Source organism: Coffea arabica, chromosome 2c (genome assembly GCF_036785885.1).
Source record: "Coffea arabica cultivar ET-39 chromosome 2c, Coffea Arabica ET-39 HiFi, whole genome shotgun sequence".
Classification (NCBI taxonomy): Eukaryota; Viridiplantae; Streptophyta; class Magnoliopsida; order Gentianales; family Rubiaceae; genus Coffea; species Coffea arabica.
The window spans coordinates 2,875,227-2,895,803 of record NC_092312.1 but is presented as its reverse complement, the minus strand read 5'-3'; the positions used below and the strand labels follow the sequence as shown (position 1 = coordinate 2,895,803).

The 20,577-nt window shown below is 36.5% G+C and overlaps 2 protein-coding genes across 3 annotated transcripts; both read right to left on the bottom strand.

Annotated features, from left to right (window-relative positions):
- Positions 1–421: 421 nt before the first annotated feature.
- LOC113725092 (uncharacterized) lies at positions 422–4,562 on the bottom strand. 2 transcript variants are annotated; one of them, XM_027248083.2, is made up of 5 exons: positions 4,146–4,562; positions 3,536–3,937; positions 3,331–3,440; positions 1,808–3,016; positions 422–1,596 (listed from the first exon to the last, which is right to left on the bottom strand). In XM_027248083.2, exons 2-5 carry the CDS (start codon positions 3,744–3,746, stop codon positions 829–831), a joined length of 2,298 nt encoding a protein of 765 aa, XP_027103884.1. In that variant the 5' UTR covers positions 3,747–3,937; positions 4,146–4,562; the 3' UTR covers positions 422–828. The 2 variants fall into 2 exon arrangements, with proteins under 2 accessions (XP_027103884.1, XP_027103882.1); XM_027248081.2 differs by having other exon boundaries at positions 422–1,602; positions 4,146–4,561.
- Positions 4,563–13,212: 8,650 nt separating this feature from the next.
- LOC113725091 (MADS-box protein AGL42-like) lies at positions 13,213–19,318 on the bottom strand. Its single transcript, XM_027248080.2, has 8 exons — positions 18,948–19,318; positions 18,420–18,605; positions 15,213–15,294; positions 14,687–14,748; positions 14,496–14,595; positions 14,253–14,294; positions 14,109–14,150; positions 13,213–13,535 (listed from the first exon to the last, which is right to left on the bottom strand). The coding sequence occupies exons 1-8, from the start codon at positions 18,983–18,985 to the stop codon at positions 13,395–13,397; spliced, it is 693 nt and encodes a 230-aa protein (XP_027103881.1). The 5' UTR covers positions 18,986–19,318; the 3' UTR covers positions 13,213–13,394.
- Between the last annotated feature and the right edge of the window lie 1,259 nt (positions 19,319–20,577).

Here is a 20,577-nt window from a genome sequence, read left to right as displayed (position 1 = left end):
TTATTATTACCCAGATGATATATACCAGACAACCTTAAAGTTGCTATTCCACCTCGCTTTTCCTCCTCGATCCTTTGCTCTGTATCAAGTTAGCAAGGGAAAAGAAGCACAAGCTACCTATTAGTTTTTTGTTGGTTTTCTTTTCATTAAAAACAAACATCCGGAGGTTTAGTTTCTTGTTTTTAATTCAACACTAACCGTCCGTCTGCATTCTGCTGCTGTATTATATTTATTTCCTCAGATTCCACCCAAATTACTGGCTTGCATCCTGCTCTGATCCATCCATTTGTCTCGTGGGCACTAGTTTCCAGAACTGGGAATCAAATCATTGAGATTCCCTTTTACAACGCCCCGGCCCTGGAAAGCTTTGAAAGAGTGACGTGACACACGTGTTCTTTTTCCAATGGTGGCGTAGAAGAAGAAGATCGAAGAAATACTCGTACGATAATTTATTATTCGGAGTACTTCAGAGACATCATCATCAGTAGTGATTAATAGAATATCCCTGGACTAAGTAAGGTTCTGAGTGAGCGGAGCTTGGGCCTACAACTACAAGCCCTTAGTTTCATTTTGAACTCGTTATACAATTTACAATTACAAGTCCGTCCCCCGAATCCAACAGGAGGAGGAGATGAGGTTATGGGAATGGGACCCCAAAATCAGCCAATAATGGCATCTGCTCACGTGAAGGGACCATGTGACCTCCGTCAGACCTTGCTCTTATTCGGTCTCTCACCCGCCACTGTTCCCATGCGGACGTGCCCCTTCCCAGTTCTCAGCTCTCAGCTCTCAGCTCAGCTCAGGTGGTCCCTCCCTCCAACCAACCGACTAGCCGTAAGCCGCAGCCGCCTCCATTGCCGTTTCATGCACCAGCGACTCCACGATGCCACGTTCAATCTCCGATACTATCTCCTCTCCTCCTCCTCCTTCTTCTTCTTCTCCTCCAAATGATTCTCTTCCCAGCCGGAAATCCGCGTCCACCAGTGCATCTATGTCTTCTAGAACCTGACAGTTAGCCGCAGGAAACATGTTGATTCTGGAGCACAACGTGTCAATCAACTCTGACCCGTACATTTGACCACGCGGCCGCAGGTGGCAGCTTGGCTTCATGCATAGATAGGGCTTGAGAATTTCTGCTAGCAGCTCGTCCACCAATTGGAAAACCAGCCTTCTGTTGGACCTCAAGGTCAAGTTGGAAGGGCTTGTGGAGGTGGAAACAGGGGCGGTTAATGTGGTGGGGTGAAAAAGTTCGAGGTAGTGAAAGATGGAAGGGTCCAGAGGGCGAGACGCGGAGTACCATTTGGCCAGGGCCACTGGGGTACTTTTGTCTATACCCGTACGCTTTAGTATTCTTTGGATGTAGCACTGATATTCCGCTACGGATGCTTCTGCTTTATCACCGATACCGGGGGAGGTGGAGGTTAAGATGGTAGAACTTCCGTTGCGACGACATCTGTCATCTTGGATGTTTTCTTGAGTAATGGCGGTGAGTATGTGCGTCGCCTCTTTCTCCTGCTGCTCCTCCTTGTTGTACGACTGGCTCGAACAACTAGATAATTTTTGTTTGCGCCTTTTCCACGTTTCAGCATCAGGTGCCTGTGGCTTTTTTTTTTTTTTTAATTTTTAATTTTTAATTTTTTGGCCCCCATGACGCAAGTCGACAAACTTAAACTTAGTAAGAAGACCCCCAAAAGTTTAAACTAAAAAAAAAAAAAAAAAAAAGAAAATATATGTACTGAGAACTAAAGCAGAAGAAGAACGTCAAAGATGGTTTTATCGTGGCAGTAATTAATTAATTATTTTTTACCTGTTTATCACATACTACTTTGGTTGCTGGAAAAGGGATGTCTTTCTTGACAGGTAAGAGGGTTGGGGCCGCAGTACCGCAGTTGAGAAGGTCATGGGAAAGTGGAGTCTTCTTGCATTTCTTGTCTGCGACGTTTCCTTTGTTTGTGGTCGCTGAACGAATGAATGGCTCTTCCTTTTTGTTCCTAATGCCATCGGAAACTTGCAGAGGCTTTTTCAGACGGGAGGTGTATTTCTGGCTGGCAACGGCATCCTTCTTGCATTTCTTGACTGCCGGGGAGTTTTTTTGGTGATTTGGTAAATGCTCTTGTAGACTCGGAGCAACTTGAGGAATTGGCTTGGACAACGGGGAGAGCCTTGGAGAATGTTGCGCAGACTGAGTGCTATTGACAACTGGGGGCTTGTTCTTGGGATAATAATAATAATAAGAATAATATTCCGAGAGCCTCGGAGAGCAAGATGGTGTTGATTGCTTGACTTGGCTAGAATCATCGCCAACCAGTGCTCTTGTTAAGGCCGCCTTGTTGTTATTATTAAATGGTTTGTTGGGTTTGAGGAGAACAACGTGTTCGTCATCATCCCTTGGCTGCTCCACCCTGCTCATGACTCTGTTGGTTATGTCGAGCCCTACTTTTCTGCTTACCCTGTCCTTCACTTGCTTCACAATCTGCCCGGCATAATGACCGCTCCTTCTGCAATTTTCATCTTCTCGTCTGGACTCTGATATCCTCCGGGCCAATTTCCTTGCTGTGTAAGCTGAGAATTCGAGCTCCTCGCCCATAATGCTCTCTTTGTTGCTGATTTGAAGGGATAGCCTGTGTTCCGCATCTGACCTCCTTGCTGACGATATTCTAGGTGTCTCAGGCAGGGAAAGAGTACCCGCGGTGAAGTCATTCTCCGGAAAACTTCTGCTGCTGTTGTTGGCACTGCATGAACGTCGTCTGTAGACGAGGGATTGTTCCCTTCTCTGACTTTGTGCTTGAGGATGCATGTGGGAGCTTGTTAGAGAATTTAGAGTTGAGGCAGCATTAGAAGTGCTCTCAGTCTCAGGAAGTTGATCCAGGCCCATTAGTCTAGCAACCAGAGTTGGAGTTTTGGCCCCAGGGGAGCTGCTGCTGCAATCGGATAATAAATCATCCGTCCTTGCCTTTGAAATTGAGACTCTTGGCGATGATTTGCTTTCACAACTTGTCCTAATTTGAATGTTCACCTGGATTTCCAAAATCCCGTCATCGTAGAGATGTGCCATGCATCAAATACCCAGTTATCCAACGACTACTATATCTAATATATCCAATTATCCAACATAATAATTAACATTATCATGAACTTCTTTAGTTACACACACACACACACACACACACCCAAAAAAATTACTAATAGTACTACAAAACTTGCCCTTTTACTTCATTATCTCTCTCTCTCATTTTATTTTAATGCTACATATTCAAGTATTCACAACTAGCAGGACATTGTTAATAAAATATAGTGTAACGGAAAAGCATTAATTAGTATCATGTCTACCGGGATGTTCAAATTTTCCTGTCGCTTCATGGTGGATGCCAATGAACTTCCAGCTTCCTTGTCCGTGGACGGCTCCTCCAACTCTAAGCTGTTTCTTGGTGCTTCTAGCCCTGCAGGTTGGCGACAACACGTTAAAACGATACGAATAATTCCTCTGAAACAAGTGCTCATGCAAACAAGGATGGAGAACCAACAGAGGGAGGACCTCCGCAGATGGTTGGTTGGTCTTGCAAGAAAGGGGCAGGCCTGAAAGAAGCAAGCGGAAGATGATGCAAATCAAAGAGTTGAAGTACAGCACACATGCATCCCGTGGGGGCTTCTCTTTCAGCTCCGCTTCCTCCTCCTCCCGATGATTTTCCTTTTCTGGAGGATTTACTCCTGTGACCTCCACCCCAGGACAGCCATTCTTTGCCCATGACCGCAGATCTCTCTCCCCTCCCCAACTTTTCCTTTTCTTGGACTAGCTTTTTTGTACGGAGACAGAGAAGGAAGTTGGGAAAAGCCTCCGAGCAAGTTCAGAAAATGAGAATGAAAACGACACGAGACACGGAATAAGCTGATAGTCTCAAGGACTTGACTATTCGCACTTCACGGATTGGATAAAAACCTGTACATTTAAAAAAAAAAAATGTAAATTAAATCAAATCAAATCAAATCGACTGCTGAGGAAGCCAGGAATGTGGATCCAAGATGCATATAGCTTGGCCATGCACACACAGGATGAAAATGAAGTTTGGACTACGAACAAGGATTCAACCTGTTATTACCAAAACAAAAACAAACAAAAAAAAAAAAGAAGAAGAAGAGGATTCAACCTGTTATTGCCTTTTGTGGCTCTGCAAACTCTCTGGGAATGGAGTCTGACTGACCACCTGTCGATCCAACAGACTAACACTAACAGTTGTTAGTATAACATCTCACCAGTACTAACTCCCAAGCGTTACCGGGACCAAAGACCGGGGCAGGGAACCAGCTCTTTTTATCTCCCTCCCTCTCTCTCTCTCTCTCTCTGAATTCTCGGGAATACAAATGCAAGGGATGACGATAGATAGATAGATATGACCAGCCAGTACCGTTCCTACTACTATTAGTTTTATGCCCCTCTCTCTCTCTCTGAGCTCGGAGGACGATGCAACAAAGGCTCCACTGCTCTTTCCTTTAAATACTACTGCTACTATACCTACTTGTAGCAGCAGCAGTAGTACTACTTACCATATAGTGATGGGTGGTTAGTTGGGGATCTCTGCAATATTCGGTTTTTTTTTTTTTCTCTCATCATGACGTCTTCATTTCATTTCTCTTCCCCCTTCCCCCTCCTCCTCATTTCATCATGACGTCCTTCCTCGTTTAAAACCACCGTGGACCTGTGGCCGCTGTGAGCGTTACAATTCAAACCAAGCCAACATGATGTCATTTTTGTAATTTTCCGATATTTAGCTGAGTGCATGAAGTCATTTTTGTACACTAATATAGAAATTTAAAATAAACACTCGGAGTTAAGACATGTACTCTTACGATCAGACGTGGTAGAAAAGACGTTTCATTTCTACCTGAAAATAAATAAATGCAAGAAAAGACATTTCATTAATAAAAGAATGAAATCTTCTGATAGGGAAAAGCTCTTTAAAGAGTCGGTACAAGTTTAGCAGAAATACTTGCTTGGAAAGTGTTTTTTCATTAAAAAATAAAGGGATAATTGCAGAAACCTCCCCTGAGGTTTCTGACACTTGCACTAACCTCCCCTCTAGGTTTAGAAATAGCATTCAGCACCCCTGAACATAAACAATTCGTTGCAGAAACCTCCCCTGAGGCTTGATGTCCCATTAAAAAATTATTTGTAGAAGTGAGATAAGAAATTTCTTACAATTTTGCCCTGATCTTGCTTGACAATTAGTATTAACAAGGAAGGAGTATAGGCATTAAGAATCAATCAAGTTCATGGAGTATAAATGCAACATATTTTTCATTCCAATATCTAGTTTGGTTTAACGAGTGTTTTGGAATTAAATGGAATTAAATTTCAAAATTACTCCTGATATAACAATTCTTATAAAACAAAAGAATTACACATACGACAAATTAACATCTCCATAATTATAACTACAATAGTTATTAATTTTTTTGATAAAATATAAGAAAATCATAAATCATAACAAAAATTAATACTAGAAAATAAATATAGTGGTTGTATTAATAAGGAGTAGATTCCCAAAAAAAGAGAGTTTTTAAACTAACTTTTTAAAGGGTGGCGATTTTTGAGTCTCTTCCCAAAGAGTGAAAAACGCGTCGAATGAAGGCGTTCTTCCAAATAAAAATACAACTTTCAAATACGTTATTTTAATTTTTAAAAAATTGTTTAAATATGAAATATTGGTTAAATAATGCATAACATACAAACTCTTTATGGAAAACTGGCAGGTTTTATAGCTCTTTATGGAAAACATACCAGTTCTTTATGAAAAAAATTGGTTAAATAGCGCCCAAAGAAAAACTAGTATATTTTGTATTTAACATAAATTAAATATGTGAAAGTTAAAAAAATTTTTTACCCATAACATACAAACTCTTTATGGAAAACTGGCAGGTTTTATATTTAATGCACTATTTAACCAATTTTGTTGGCCTGTGGAGCTAATTAACCAATTAGCGAATTGACTAATTAGTTAATTAGATAAACAAAAATTAGTTAATTAGTTAATTAATTAATTAATTAGATAATTAGTTAGTTAATTAGTTAAGCAGATAATTAGTTTATTAGTTTAACATGTAAATAGTTTGTTAGTTTCGGACAGACAACAGCTTAGTTAATTAGTTAATTAGATAAACAGAAATTAGTTAATTAGATAATTAGTTAATAATTAATTATATAATTAGTTAATAATTAATTATATAATTAGTTAATAAGTTTAACTATGTAGAAATAGTTTGATTAGTTAATTAGATAAATAGAAATTAGTTAATTAGTTAATTAATTTAACTATGCAGAAATAGTTTGATTAGTTTAATTTGTTTAACAAATTAAACGTTGGTTTTGATGAAAGTAACCAAACCTTTCATTTAGTAAAGTCAAATACAATTGGGGGTACTCTAATAAATTCACATATTTTTACCTTTTAAATTAGTTCCAACTTTTTTTAGGGGAGGTTAATGCTATTTCAAAATTGATAGGGGAAGTCAATGCAAATATCAGAAATCTCAGGGGAAGTTTCTACAATTTTCCCAAAAATAAATAAAATTCCTATGTTTCCTGTGAAGGCATTATTTTTTCATCACCTTTCTACTTTATATATATCAAATTATTGCAGGACATTTTTTTTCAAAAACTTCAAAAAATTGCAATTCAAACACAAAACTCGTAAAAATATCATATCTTATTGACTATACCCCAAACTCGAGATAAGTAACTTAAATCCGAAACCACGTCCTCCCTCCATTTTTTTTTTAATCTGGTCCTCTCTCTTTTTACCGACTTCAAACATAACTTAAATAGAAAATGCATTTCATTAAAAAAAGAGTAAATCTAATAATGGAGGAAAAAAGCAAAAGGGTCTTTAACTAAAGGAGGAAAAACTATAAGGCCATTATTAGGTAGTGCAATTAACAGGCATGACATGGAGAAATAAAATTTAAAGATTGAGGAAATGAAGTCATGCGCATAACATATTTCTTATTCAGAAATGTCCTACAAGTAAGAGGCAATGTGCTACCCCCCTCGGAACATGGATCTCTAAATAACGGTCATTTTGTTAATTCAAAATCGGACTTCTTACCCGAGTGGATGGATGGATTAAGAAGGGGAAAGCATACATTAGTAAGTAAGTAGTATTTAAATAAGCCTATAGACTATAGTAGTAATAATAATAATAATGTTTTTCTCCGCGATAATTAGATCACGGAAAACGGGGATAAGGATTATGGGAGAGATGCAACAAAGCTACTGAGTTCGTAGCATTTTATATGTTTGAGATATAAAATCAGGATGAGACTTAGTACCTGTTTGAAAGCCACTCTACAAATGTTGGCAAAGTTTAAAACTTGATTATCGAACATATTACCATTCTTTACTTTTTGTTTTTGTTTTTTGTTTTTCCAAACTCAACTCAAGTTGGTATATATGGAACATAGCATATACTAGCGAAAAATCATTCAACTATTTTTCAAAGCATAAGGACAATGTATTAGTATATGAACATGTCATACGCCAGAGCAGAATCCCACTTGATAGATCATTCTTTTCCATTTCAATTTTAATTCAGCTCCATAATATAGTTCCACAGGGGCTGTCGGCTCAAAACAGCTCGAATTTGGACAAGGGTGATTGTTCAGAAGCTGTCTTTCCGTCTTTTGGTGAAGCAGATGTGCATTTGAAATTTTGAATTATAATGTTCTTCTTCTTCTACTTCTTCTTCTTACCAGAAAATAGTAACAATTTAGTTTACTTGCATGCAATGAGCTAATAATCGTGTCTTTGACCAAAATAATTGCGGATAATATAGTGGTAAACCAGAAAATAATATGATTGGAGAATGGAGAGCCCTTTGGGTCTCAAAATAGCCGACTATGGGAAATGAAACCTCACAAGTTGAGTTTTATTCAGTTCCAACCGATTGATGCAATTCTTACAAAATAAGTACCTACGCTTTGATTGTAAATTTGAGTTGATCAACTCATATAAATAGATTGATGTAAAATTTATGACCGCATTAAAACTGTGCGAATTTACACTAAATAGAGTAAAACTTGTATAAATCGATTTGAAATTGACAGAACTCAACTTGTAAGCGTGAATCGGTGAATCCTAGACTTTGGGCGCATAATTTGACTGCAGCCTTCGTATTAGACACAAAGATTTGGACACCTTTGATTATTGTTTGTGAATGCAAGTAAACATGAAAATCCCGTGGGGGATGGGGTAGGATTTGGACTTGTTCCCTCGCCTATCTCCCTTCTTGTCCTCTCTTTGATTGATGTTCCCACATTGAAGCATTCGTATTCATTGAACTTGTAAGCGTTCGTATCAAAGAACTCAGGGATGTAATTGAGTCGAGTCGAGTTTAAATATCGTCATACTCGAGATCGATTCGATATATAGGAAAGATACTCGAACTCGAACGAGTAGCATTATTAAAGTTCGAGTTCGATGCATTATTTGTAGAATTCGAGTTCGACTCGTACGGGACTCAAGTCAATGTAAGCCTTATCGAACTCGAGTCAGGGAGATTTGGGGATTTCATTTTTCTTGGCAATTTTTGGGCGAAAAGACATTATTGCCCTTAAATTTTTCATATGACCTGAAATATTTCATAAATTCAACCATTCATGTGAGTAGAAGGGTAATTTCATAATAATAATATACTAAAGAATTAAAATTAAAAACTCGAAAAGGCTCGAGACTTCGAGCCTTGCCACTGAATAGTAGAACTTGACTTGTTAGACCTATCCAACTACTCGAACTCGATTCAAACTTGATCAACTGTGATCCGAATCGAGTTTTTAACCGACCTACTCGCGAGCAGCTCAGTTCGATTTGAGGATTGCAGCCTAAAAGAGCTTGTACCCAAATAGGTAGAATTTGGTGAGGATCGGGGACCACTAAACTTTTTCAAATGTTTTTATTCTCCTTTTGACGCAGTGCAATAACAGGCCTTGATTTCTGGACAGCGATAGTGACATAGGCTGATGATTTCCTCTTGAATTCTTTGATCAAGATAGAATATAACCTGAGAAAGGCGGTACATCATCACACATGAGGACGCAGCGGCAGCACCTCATTACTGTTGTTGACAAAACAAGTTACCGGTATTTTGTTATTTTGGTAGCGTCCATAATGAGTATAATTGAGTTTTTTTGTGGGTAGGAAAGGGAGGGGGCTTCAGGGCTGAAGTTAATTCACCACCTAAATAAAGGTACACATGATGATAGATTTTACATCTCAGAAACGCCGGAAGGAATGAGAGAGAGCCTCTCAGCTTAAAATTAACTAGTCAATATTTGATGCTTTTCTGGCTAATTTTCGGATACACACGAGATTTATTTGGAGCGACCTCGCTTCATTTCGTAACTAGTGATGACCTGCATCACATCCTCGTGATTTGCAAACAATTTTGATCGATTATTTCTTAAAAGGAGGTTTACAGAATGAATGAATAGTCCCATGTACCTTAAGTTCCAACACATAAAACCAGAGACCAGAAAAGCCATGGCCGGAGAATAAAAAATGTCAGATATTCCAGAGTCGTTGTGATCGATAAAGAATGCCATGATGTACTTATCACGTAAATAAACCAGCTCCGGTTGGTCTTAAGCTTCTATGCCCACAAATAAATTTGTGTTTGGCAATCCAATGCTGCTGGGGGCGCTTTTGACGGAGATGGCGCCTCTCCTAAGACCAAACTCGAAGGGTTAAATTTGCACCTCACCTCTGGCACTGTAATATAGTTGGAGTAAATTTGGACTGAGTTGATTGAATGCAAGAAGCAGATGCAGAATCGGAATGGAGTACGCTTGTTTATTGATTTAATGATTAAGGTTGAGATTTCGAGAATTAGAGATTCTGGATTCTAATTACTCACTTATTTCTTTCCCGTCTCTAAAATCCCACCCTTTTCTTGCTTGGAAAAAAAAAAAAAAAACAGAAGAAACAAAAGTAAGAGACAACTCAAATATAAGCAAAAGGCTAGTATTTTTCAATTCCTCGCTTTCTCAACTCCTCCGACCTAGGGTCACTTAAATTATTCAATTGCTTCAAATCTCAAGACGTATAATAAATCAGCTTTAGTATTTGACACCTGCCGTGGCCCAAGAACGCTGTAGGGGAAGAAAAATTTGATCCAACAAATACCGAAGCCCATTCCCGTTACTTGACAAAGACCAAATGGACACCGAGTGCAAGATTCTTACCCCAAACAAGAAATGGTGGTGGGCTAGTTGCTTAGCATCAGCCCATTTGACAGTATTTATATATATATATATATAATTTGTTCGCATGAGTCAATGGGTGCAAAAGTTAAAAAATTGTTTGCTCGGCCAATTTTACCAACTCTAAATGTTAAGCGCACTTAAGTTTATGCATTGTACCATGATTTCGCGTCAATAAACATGACAAATATGTATCTACTTGCCGAAATCATATCCTTTTTTTTTTTTATTATTATTTTGGTAAAATGTGAAATCAAATAGACGTGGGATTGGATTTGAGTTGTAGTTTTTTTTTTTTTATTTATGCTTTCTGGACATAAATAAAATAATAAAGAAGCTCCTAAGTGTCAGAGAATTATTTTAGAGTGTAGACATAATTTATGTTATATAATTAGTAAAGCAGTTTTAAGTATCACTAAGTACGTACCATGGAAATGGAAGGAAGTAGAGGGGAGCAGGAAAAAAAAATCTCATTCTGCCCTTCGAGAAGTATAAATATCTTTTTTGTGTTATGAACTTTAAAAAGTCTTATTTACTCAACCAAAAAAAAAAAAAAAAAACTGCTTTTATCTCATGTCTTTGCCACCAAAGTTAAGAATGTGATCTGCCAAAGACATTATATTATTGTTGTTATACATTTCAATTTTACATACACTTCCTTTGAGGTCTAACAAGTAAAATCATAACATAATACATTAGCTATCTGGGATCATGTTAGCCAAAAATAATTATATTTTGGGATGCAAGAAAAGGAAAAAAATATAGGAAACAAAGTTATTGATGCTTTTACTTTATTTTTATTTTTTTTCAAACTATTTTCAAAGAGAAAATAAATGGAATCATTCTTCAAATTTATTAAACAATAATAATGATAGGAATGCAGTCAAGGAGGAATGGATGCAATTCATGAGAATCAGATATGATCATATGGATCATTAATTTTAGAAGGGATAATTTCAGAAACCTCGCTTGAGGTTTCTGACTATTTCACTAGCATTCCTTCAGATGTTGAAAATTACACTAGCTTCCTTTGAGGTCAATAATCTTGTAACATTTAGACCTAATCTATAATTAAAAATAATAATATTAAGAAAGAGAAGATAATATGATTCCATCATTGTCCATCACCTACTACATTATTTAATTAATTTAATACCAATCCACACTTTAAAGAAAAGCACTAAAATATGCTGTTTATCATTAGGGATCAAATAACATGTACCATCAAAAAATTACTCTATTTTTCACTTAATACATTATCCAAATTACTCGTTTTAGTTACATATCCATTGTCAAGCATGATCAATAACAAATAATCAAAAAATTTGCAATCAAAATATTACATAGAACAAACTTTAACATTATAAATATTCTTGTCAACATATTAAAGTTAGCTGTTAAGATTTTATGGTATTAAAATTCGCTCCTTGTAATATTTTGGTTAAAATTTTATTTGATTATTTGTTATTGGTCATGTTTGATAATGGGTTTATAACTGAAAAGAGCAATTTAGATCTTACATTAAGTAATAGAATGATATATTATTTTTGATGTCATACGTGATTTAATCCCTATTGATAAACAACAAATTTTAGTGTTTTCTTTAATGTTTGAATTGGTATTAGATTAACTAAACAGTTTATTAGATGAGGAGTAATGGTAGAATTATATTATTTTCTCTCTTCTAATATTACTTTTTAATTGTTGGTTGGACCTAAATATTACTAGACAATAAATCTCAAGAGAGATTAGCGTAATTTTTAAAATTTGAAAAGAAACAAGTGAAATAGTCAGAAACCTCGCAATTTTAGAACATATTGTAAAGCTTCCAAACCTTAAAAGTTGTTAGTAGGGCATAAAGCTTCCAAACCCTGAACTTTGTTAACAAGCGTTCAAGTTTCTTTCTGTGAGGTAACACATTTAGCAACGGGAATTACTTCGTTAGGCGTTTGTAGCCCAAAAAATGATAACTGCAAAAGAAAACCGTGAAGAAACCCAGGAACTAATGCTTCAAATTCTTTGGTTTCAGAAAATTGAGTGTTCCTGTAACCGGACGGCTCTCCCTAAATCAATCTTCAATGTTTGGTTCATGAGACCACGTTGGGAATAAATAATTTGATGAGCGAAAATAGCAAGAGATCGAGAAGTAGAAAGGCATAATACTAGGCATGTTACAGAAGAATATGGCATCAGAATCTTGATAAACCGATGGTAGAAACCGATATTGAAGAATGTGGCATCAGAAATCTAGATTTCTTTATTTAGATTCCAGAGCTCTACTGGAATTGCAGCTTAACATGATTTTGGCGTCAGAATTGCATGATTCCACCGTCCAAGTTTCGAGCCAAGAATTGCTACCCAAAAGGTAAAAAAAGAAGGGGATTTTCAACCCAAAGAATCCCGCTAGGTCCTAAATATCAGCCAAAGATATAGTATGGTATATTTGCTTTTGCGATTATTACACTCCATTGCCTCTTTTTTTCCTTCAATGGACAAGTTTACAAAATCACTTGAGCCATCAACATTCATATAAAAGTCACAAACCATAGCGGAGGACAGCACAAAATCTGCATCTCGCCATAGTAACTACTAAATCATTCCTCTCATCCCCCCCAAAAAAAGAGGGGGGGGGGGGGGGGGAGGGGGGCTGGGATGGAGAGAATTTCCTATAGATTAGAGACGAAAAAGGAGAATCCACTAAGAAATCAGGAAAAATGGTAATTTTTCGTGCAGTCAATTCTACTTCTGATTCCAAACAGCTTATTCTACTATAACAATTTAATGTGCACCTATTAAGAAAAGCAAAAAGAAGATGACATAAAACTTAGAACGAAATTCGGTTCATATTCTAATCCCGGTTCAGGTTCAAGTTCAAGTTCAAGGCACCAGAATCATTGAGCTTTCTATCCATTTAACTTTCTACCCATTTAATTTCCACATCAAAAGCAATCGACAAATGTGATATTTACAACAAAGCACTTGCATAGTACGTAATCAAAGTGTCAAACTACAATTATATACTGTATGTATTATTTTGAAGCCATAAGATATTATGTTTTTATTGCCGAGACATTAACTAGAATAACATAGCTACTTCTAGATCAAGGATATGATAAATATGTGCATTTAGAAGATGAGAAAAATCATCAAAAGCGACGATACTCTAAGACTCGAGTTTCAGGAAGGCCGATAAACAACCCAGTCTCCACCTCTGAGCTTTGAGTACTTTGGCTGCAACTTCCAATTTCTTTCCTCTTTGCCGGTGCATGCCACGACCCGAGTCCACACTATTGTCCAAAAAAGGGGAAAAAAAAAAAAAAGATTGCATTAGCGCCAAAAAGTAAAAGAAAAAGAGAAGTCCCTATCTCTCCCGGTTTAGTTCTTGAAGGAAATATAGGATAACTACGTGAAGAGGCACACCCAAACTGCAACTCATTTAACTTGCTGGCTTGCCGCTACTACCACAGATATAGAAGAATATGGCATAATTAGTTAGAGAAAAGGTTTCCGACATCTGACAGCTTATTCTCCCAAGTATACCTGTAATTTCATCATCCTTTCTCAACTAAAGAGACCAACAAAAAGAAGTGCTAGGGTTTAAGGAAAACAAGGAAGAACATGAAAAACAAAAGAAGAAGAACAAATAGATTGAAAATAAAGAAAAAGAAAAATGAAAAGGGTAACATGCAGGGTTTAGCAGAACACCCAAAGACTATTCATGACCACTTCTAAATTCCCATCAAATAGTAGTAGTATAATATTTGAGAATTAGGTGGCCAGCCGGATATTAATCATGCAATGATTGCATAATTTCTTTGTAGTCCTAGTAACTGTATGAACTGGAAGCCACAAGAATTTACCTTTTGAGATAACCTTGCATTTTCTTCCAACAAAAGCATCTCCTGGAAGCAGTAGTAGGAATATTACAATGAGGAAAAAAATAAAAAAAAAGTGAAGCAGTTCCAATTACCAGCACCGACAAAAATGCAGTTCTATCATCATACCTTTGCTTTTAGCCGCTCTATTTCTTCCTTGAATAGCTGAGTCTGCAATTAGTGAAGCAAATTTTCGTTCAAAAGTTAAGATCATCAACTCTTATCCAACGAAACTGATGAAAGAACTGAAATCTCTCTAACAACAGTTTTATCATGTCCACTTTCAAATGTTTGACAATTTTTTCGGGTCAAGTACAAAGACCAGCACCTAGAACAGCCTATCCAATGCACTTTTTCCTAGAACAGTTTTACCTTCCTTGCCCTGACGTTCGTTAGACTTCTCTCGAGCTGGCTGTCAATCTGTTGAAGTTCCTCTAGTGAACTTGATCCCAGATCTTGCCCCAAAAGCTTCCTAGAACACCCCAAAATTCAAGAATAAAATAAAACCCAATGTACTAACAAAGATTCTACATTTGGCAGGAAAGTAGCAGTGAGTCAAGAACCGTTGAGAAGCTTCAAGGAATTCTATCGTATTTGCCATGTTTATAGCTTCCAGCTTCAGCTCCTGCGAGTGCAACCAATTACCAAAATGGAAATTAATCAAGCTACAGGATTTCATGTTTTTCTGCATATTAATCAAGTTAAATTTAAATTTATGAATAAATTTTATATATACTATCATGATTAGATGGACGACGCATAAGTAAATTTTGAATTTTAAATTTAAATTTTACACACGTGTCATCCATCCAACTGTAATAGTGTTTACACTGCACTAACAATATATATAAGATTAATCCTAAATTTTAATTCTCAATTGGTGGCTTTGGAATCGTAATTTGGCTCAATAGATTATAAAATAGAAATAATTATGCAAAAGGTAAATCCATTTGACTTGTTCTAAATATTCTTGTGGAATCAACTTACGAACTAGATATAGTCAAACATAAGCATAATTCTTTCACCGTGTATAACTATTTTCACCTTTTTATTATAATGATTTTAGCTAAACTATAGAGGATGTCTAACCTGTATATATTTCTCAATGTCTTGGTCGCTTCTTTGATCTTCCTTCACACAGCCACGATATTTATCGATTGTCTTTTGCATGCTACACGATAAAAAAAAAAAAAAAAAAGTTATTCACAAATAGTCATTATGAAAAATGAAAATCATTTCAAACATATAGAACTAGAGTCTCAGGCCATCACATAGCCCACTACAGAAGGTGACCTAATCTCAATTTAAGATCATGCATGGTTTGCATGAAGGAGGAGGCATCAGGCATGCAAAGGGCTTCTTCTCAACATTTTGTGATAAGGTAAAAACGAGATTTTTCTTTTTTTGATTGAAAAAAAAACTATATCGAAAGTGTAGACCTAAAGTTGCTTTTAATAAGAATTCCTGAACCTGAAAATCAACAGGATGTTTTCAATGCTTTCAACAAAGTCTCTTTCAATTTCAAAAGACTTGCTTATATCTTTCCATAAACTGTTGAGAACAAGCCCAGAATATTGAAGGGTTGCACGAACATAATCATTAAGGAATTAATGAAGTACAACAAGAAAAGATAAGATAGACGCTATTAGTTCTCAAATCAAACTTTCATCTTTATTACACCCTCTTAAGAGTTGCAAAATTATCTTGGGGCATATTCTATGGTTATCATCATGCATGACACTTCATAGTTCTATCAATTTGGTACAAGCACGGACTAGATCAATTCTGCGCATGCTATGTTAAGCAACTTGGCATCGGACATACTTAACCGTACACTATTGAAATTGATTTAAGCGCCAATAAAACTCCTCCACAACAAACAAGAAAATTTTTGATGCCTTTAGGCATCGTGATATATACAAATAGATCACATGGGACAGTTTCAATTTGCAATTAAAATCCCCCTATTAATAACAAGTATGATTCTACAAGTTAAGAGAACATAATGATCCTTTCATTTTGGCTTAAAGGGAGAGACTAAATCTTACAAGAGTTTAAGAATTATGCTAGTTGGGAGTAAATAATGATTCTTTATTTTTAGTTCAAGGGGAAACTCCAAATTTTACGAGTGCTTAAGAAGGACTAGAAACTTCATATTTACGTATTTGACTAATATTCCTACTAGTTAAGGTGAGTCTTAAAAATAATAATTCTCTCTTTTCTTTCATTCTTTAATTAATTTGTGGTAACCCCCTTTAGCTTGACTCTCCATATCAACTTCATTACGGCCTTCAACAAAATATGAATAATTGAACTTCACTCATTGCCCCTTATAAGAAATTGTTTGATGATACCAAAGCCATCCATAACTACGTTTGAAGAAAAAGACAGCCCTTTGGTTATGTACCTCCTCCCACAAGCACGTCATCAAAACGGAGAAAATTCCTTATGGTTTCACTTTGTAGCGTGAACACTAAAGGTACTTGGTGATTCGAAAGATAAATTTTAGTACCAAATGAAAGATAAATTAGCTACCAAGTATCCTAACGCATCAATTGAAGGGGAAGGACTATGAGTAAATTAAAGGGTAGCCTAGCGTAATCTTTGGCCTAAGGTCGTGCCGCATCTCATTTCTTCTGATGTCTTAAATCAAAATAGGTTATTAGGAATTGAATCCTGGTCTGCACAACAACTCAAGGTCCCTTTATGTAAACAGCACTGCATGCCTGTCAACGTACTTTAACTCGTCCTTTTACTTCCTACGTGGTGCATATCAAGGAGTTTGTTTCGTTCAAAACCACAAGATGTGCAAATATAACAAGAATTTACGCACAAATGAAAGTGAGATACGACTTAAACATGCACTACAGACAATCTGATGAAACTTATGTCTGATGCAACTTATGACCAGCAACATTCTTCAGATTGATACAAGTGTACTGTTCATGGAGCCGTTGACTACTTACTCCTTGACACTCTTATGCTCCACACCTCATCCTCTTCACATCCTAAAAGAAAAACTATTTTTTTCTTATCCATGGATAATTGTAATTTGTAACTGGCTAGCTTCTTGTTATATTCTGTGAGGTGCAAATTTTGACCCTAACGTTTTTTTCTTTTAACCTACTGTTATTTATTTACCTACTAGCATCATGAAAGCAAATGTCTTTATAATTTGGATGGTCTTGGTGGAAGAGATTTGTTGTGCAGAAAATAGAGCACGGCACATTGGAACAGGTGGAACTTATTATAATTACAGAAACTCCAATGAAGAATCAATGTAAACATCTACATTACTTTGTCAAGGATTGGTCACAACAGAAATCTTTCTGTTACTACCAAAAGTTTCTTAATTCAAGCAACATATACAGCTAAACATCAGGAAAGGTTAGAGTACGATGATTCAAGGAAGATGAGGGTCTGGAGAAAGAGACATTTTCATGCACCAGTCTGCATTAAAAGAAAATGTGGAAGGTGAACAAAGTCAACGTCAATTCATGCATCAGTTCAAATTGGCATTTATGTCGCAAAAGATAATAAGGCACAAGGAGCTTAATGACTATTGCTTCCAATGGATCTTTAGAGAAACTGGATTGTCAGCTCCATCAGGTTCAAGCTTCATTCGATAAAGATAACCAACCCCCGGCCCAACCCTCCCTAACCCCATTAGCATAAGATTCTGAACCCACAATTGGCAGTAACATAGAATCCTTATCAATACGCACAGGATGTTGAAAAGTTTCTCAGCAAACAACCGTTTATGAAAGAAAGAAATCATCATCAATTGACTCTTCATCAACCATCTCTAATCAGGACTAGGAGAGTACAAGAAGACAAATTTTTTGTTGGAACAATGATAGGATTTTTCTTCTCTTTCTTCCTCACAATAATTAGGAAGTACAAGTGAACACGAGCATCACAAAAGATAGGGAGTCTACAGAAGATGAAGTACGTAATCTTCTTTCAAGAATTGGAGAAGTCTTGGCTATCATAAATTCATAACCAAATCTGAAGGTAAAATCATTTCACGCCAGGAGATGAGATAGAAAAGGACTCGATGCTTTATTCAAATCACTGGTGTCATCATACTTAAAGCTTCTCAAAGCAGACAAAGCCATGCCTTGGCGCTATAAAGAATTCAAATAAGAGGCAAAAATATAGAAAGTGCACATTGAAATAAGCAAAATATTAGTACTACAAAAATTAATTATCTGAAAAGTTGTTAGGTCGCATCAAAATGTACTACATAAGATTAAAACACTTCTTTTTTTCAAGGATCATTACAGTAAAACTTACTTGGAGCTTGAGAACTCATAGAGCTTCCCTTTTTGTGAGAAAATTATCAAAGCAACTTCAGCATCACACAGAACTGATAGCTCGTACGCCTTCTTCAGAAGCCCATTTCTCCTCTTTGAGAAGGTCACCTGCCTGCTCGTTGCATTCTCAATCCTCCTCATCTGAATCTTCCCTCTCACCATTTTTCTGGTCATACATATATATAACTTCAGTTGGTAAGACATCAAACACTAGTTGGTGAGCATACAAACCTCCTAAAGTGGATATCAAGAATAAGATTAATACAATGAAACACCAAAATTTTGACATCAACGAGAATACAATAAATTCCTAGAAATTTTGCATTAGAAAGAGCTCAAAGGCATATACTCGTATTGGTATATTATAGCAGAATTTCTAGAAGAATGGTATAACAATGAAAACCCTAGTCAAGACAATTCACTGGAATCAAGGAACATCAAAGGAAAAAAGAAGGTGGGTAGTTTTCCCCAAAGAAAAAAGGAATGAAAAAAAAAAAACTTAAATCACCTGGAAGTTGTATGAGAGCCCAAATCTCCCACAAGCATAGAATTGAAGCCTAGAAAATTATGGAAAAGTAATAATTTTCTAGAAAGAAGTTAGAAATGAGTTGGGATGGTCAATGCTAGTCGCTTTGCAGAATAACTAAATAATAATAAGCCAAGAACCGTAAATAGGCAAGCTGAAGAAGTAGAAGAAGAAAAAGGACATGAAAGGATCTTCTGATGGTTGGTGTAGCAAGCTCTTTCTTTTCAGACCACAGAAGACAATAAGGTTTAGTTGTTGATCGTATTAGTAATTTTGCTTATTCTGTTTGTCTTTCTCTTCTTTGCAAAGGCCAGGCCAGGCCAGGCCAGGTCCCCTCCCTTCAACCCACAAAAGAGGAAAAGCACCCAAAAAAGTGAACTAAAATAAGGTAGCAAATAAGACTGGGGAAAACGCATTTTAACTTGTTTTGGTAAACTTAGGAAAGAAACGGTAAATGAGGAGTTGGTACAGGGAAAATAGAAGGTATCCATTATAGACAGAGAGCTTTTCAAGACCCATCCGAAAAGCTCAAGAACATAAAAAGAAAGTAAGTTTAATGCTAGTATTAAGTACTAACTAATTAGAGAATAGAGAGAGCGTTTGGACTGGACGACTGGAGGAGGGGGCGTGGTGTGGGTTCTTGGGGGCGGTACCCAGTGGTGGCGGTGGGGATCGGGGACAACCATTTATTGATTTACGTGCTCGTAGTACCAAGTTTTGTAAAACACGTCATCATCATCGTACCGTGAAATGAAGTCTCGACGTATAATCTGCCGACAACACGTCCCTCCGCTTATTATAGTAACCTTTGTAGGACAGGCCTTGGTCCAATGGCAACACACATCTTCACGTGGGTCCTCCTGTTTGGTGCGTCTACTGCTCACCCATTTCTTGGTAAAAAAGTACTTGTGCAATTTAATTAAACTCCCTCGTTTTTCCTTGCCCGATTAATTTCTTAATCAAATTCCATGGTCCCTATACCTATACTTGAGGGTTGGTTGGCCCAAGTTTAGCCATCCTTTGTGGCCTAAACCTTTAATCTCTAACCTGTTAAATCTCACACAGCTAATACTTAGATCGCATTTAATTTAGGATTATTATCACTTTATCTCCTTAAACTATATTGCTATTATCAATTTACCCCTCTAATGTTATGTTTTAGTCACTTCACCCCATATATAATTCAACTCAATACATTAATAAATTTTTAACAAAATATCCTTTTATTTTATAGTACTCTCACATTGTTATTATCATTTTATCTCTTTAAATTATGGCGATATAATCGCTTTACTAACCCACGACGCTGGTATGTATGTGTGTATGTATGTAGATGGGGATACAGTCGTACAGAAAACACACGCAGCATGTACAAGCTTATAGAAAAGCACCTGGAAATATGCTACAAAAACCTGTTTTGTAGGAGACTTGCTGTCTTGTAACAGTTAAAAAAAGTTAGGTACGCATGTTTTGCCCTATTACAGCGGTAATTAGCAGCATAAAATGTATAATACCACCTAAAAAGAAAATACCAACAAAAGAAAGAACTCGAGCAGTGCAAACCAGAATGATAATAATATTAATTTGTAACCAAGTACTTGTACAGTTGTGC

Excerpts from the sequence above, each read along its gene's own strand:
- LOC113725091 (XM_027248080.2), bottom strand. The coding sequence starts at position 18,985 with ATGCTTGTGGGAGATTTGGGCTCTCATACAACTTCCAG. Across the intron at positions 18,606-18,947 it reads GGCTCTCATACAACTTCCAG|AAAAATGGTGAGAGGGAAGA; the intron begins GTGATTTAAGTT and ends ATGTATGACCAG. Across the intron at positions 13,536-14,108 it reads ATGCAAGGTTATCTCAAAAG|TGTGGACTCGGGTCGTGGCA; the intron begins GTAAATTCTTGT and ends TTTGGACAATAG.
- LOC113725092 (XM_027248081.2), bottom strand. The coding sequence starts at position 3,746 with ATGGGCAAAGAATGGCTGTCCTGGGGTGGAGGTCACAGGAGTAAATCC. Across the intron at positions 3,441-3,535 it reads CCAACCAACCATCTGCGGAG|GGCTAGAAGCACCAAGAAAC; the intron begins GTCCTCCCTCTG and ends GCCAACCTGCAG. Across the intron at positions 1,603-1,807 it reads AAGTAGTATGTGATAAACAG|CCACAGGCACCTGATGCTGA; the intron begins GTAAAAAATAAT and ends AAAAAAAAAAAG.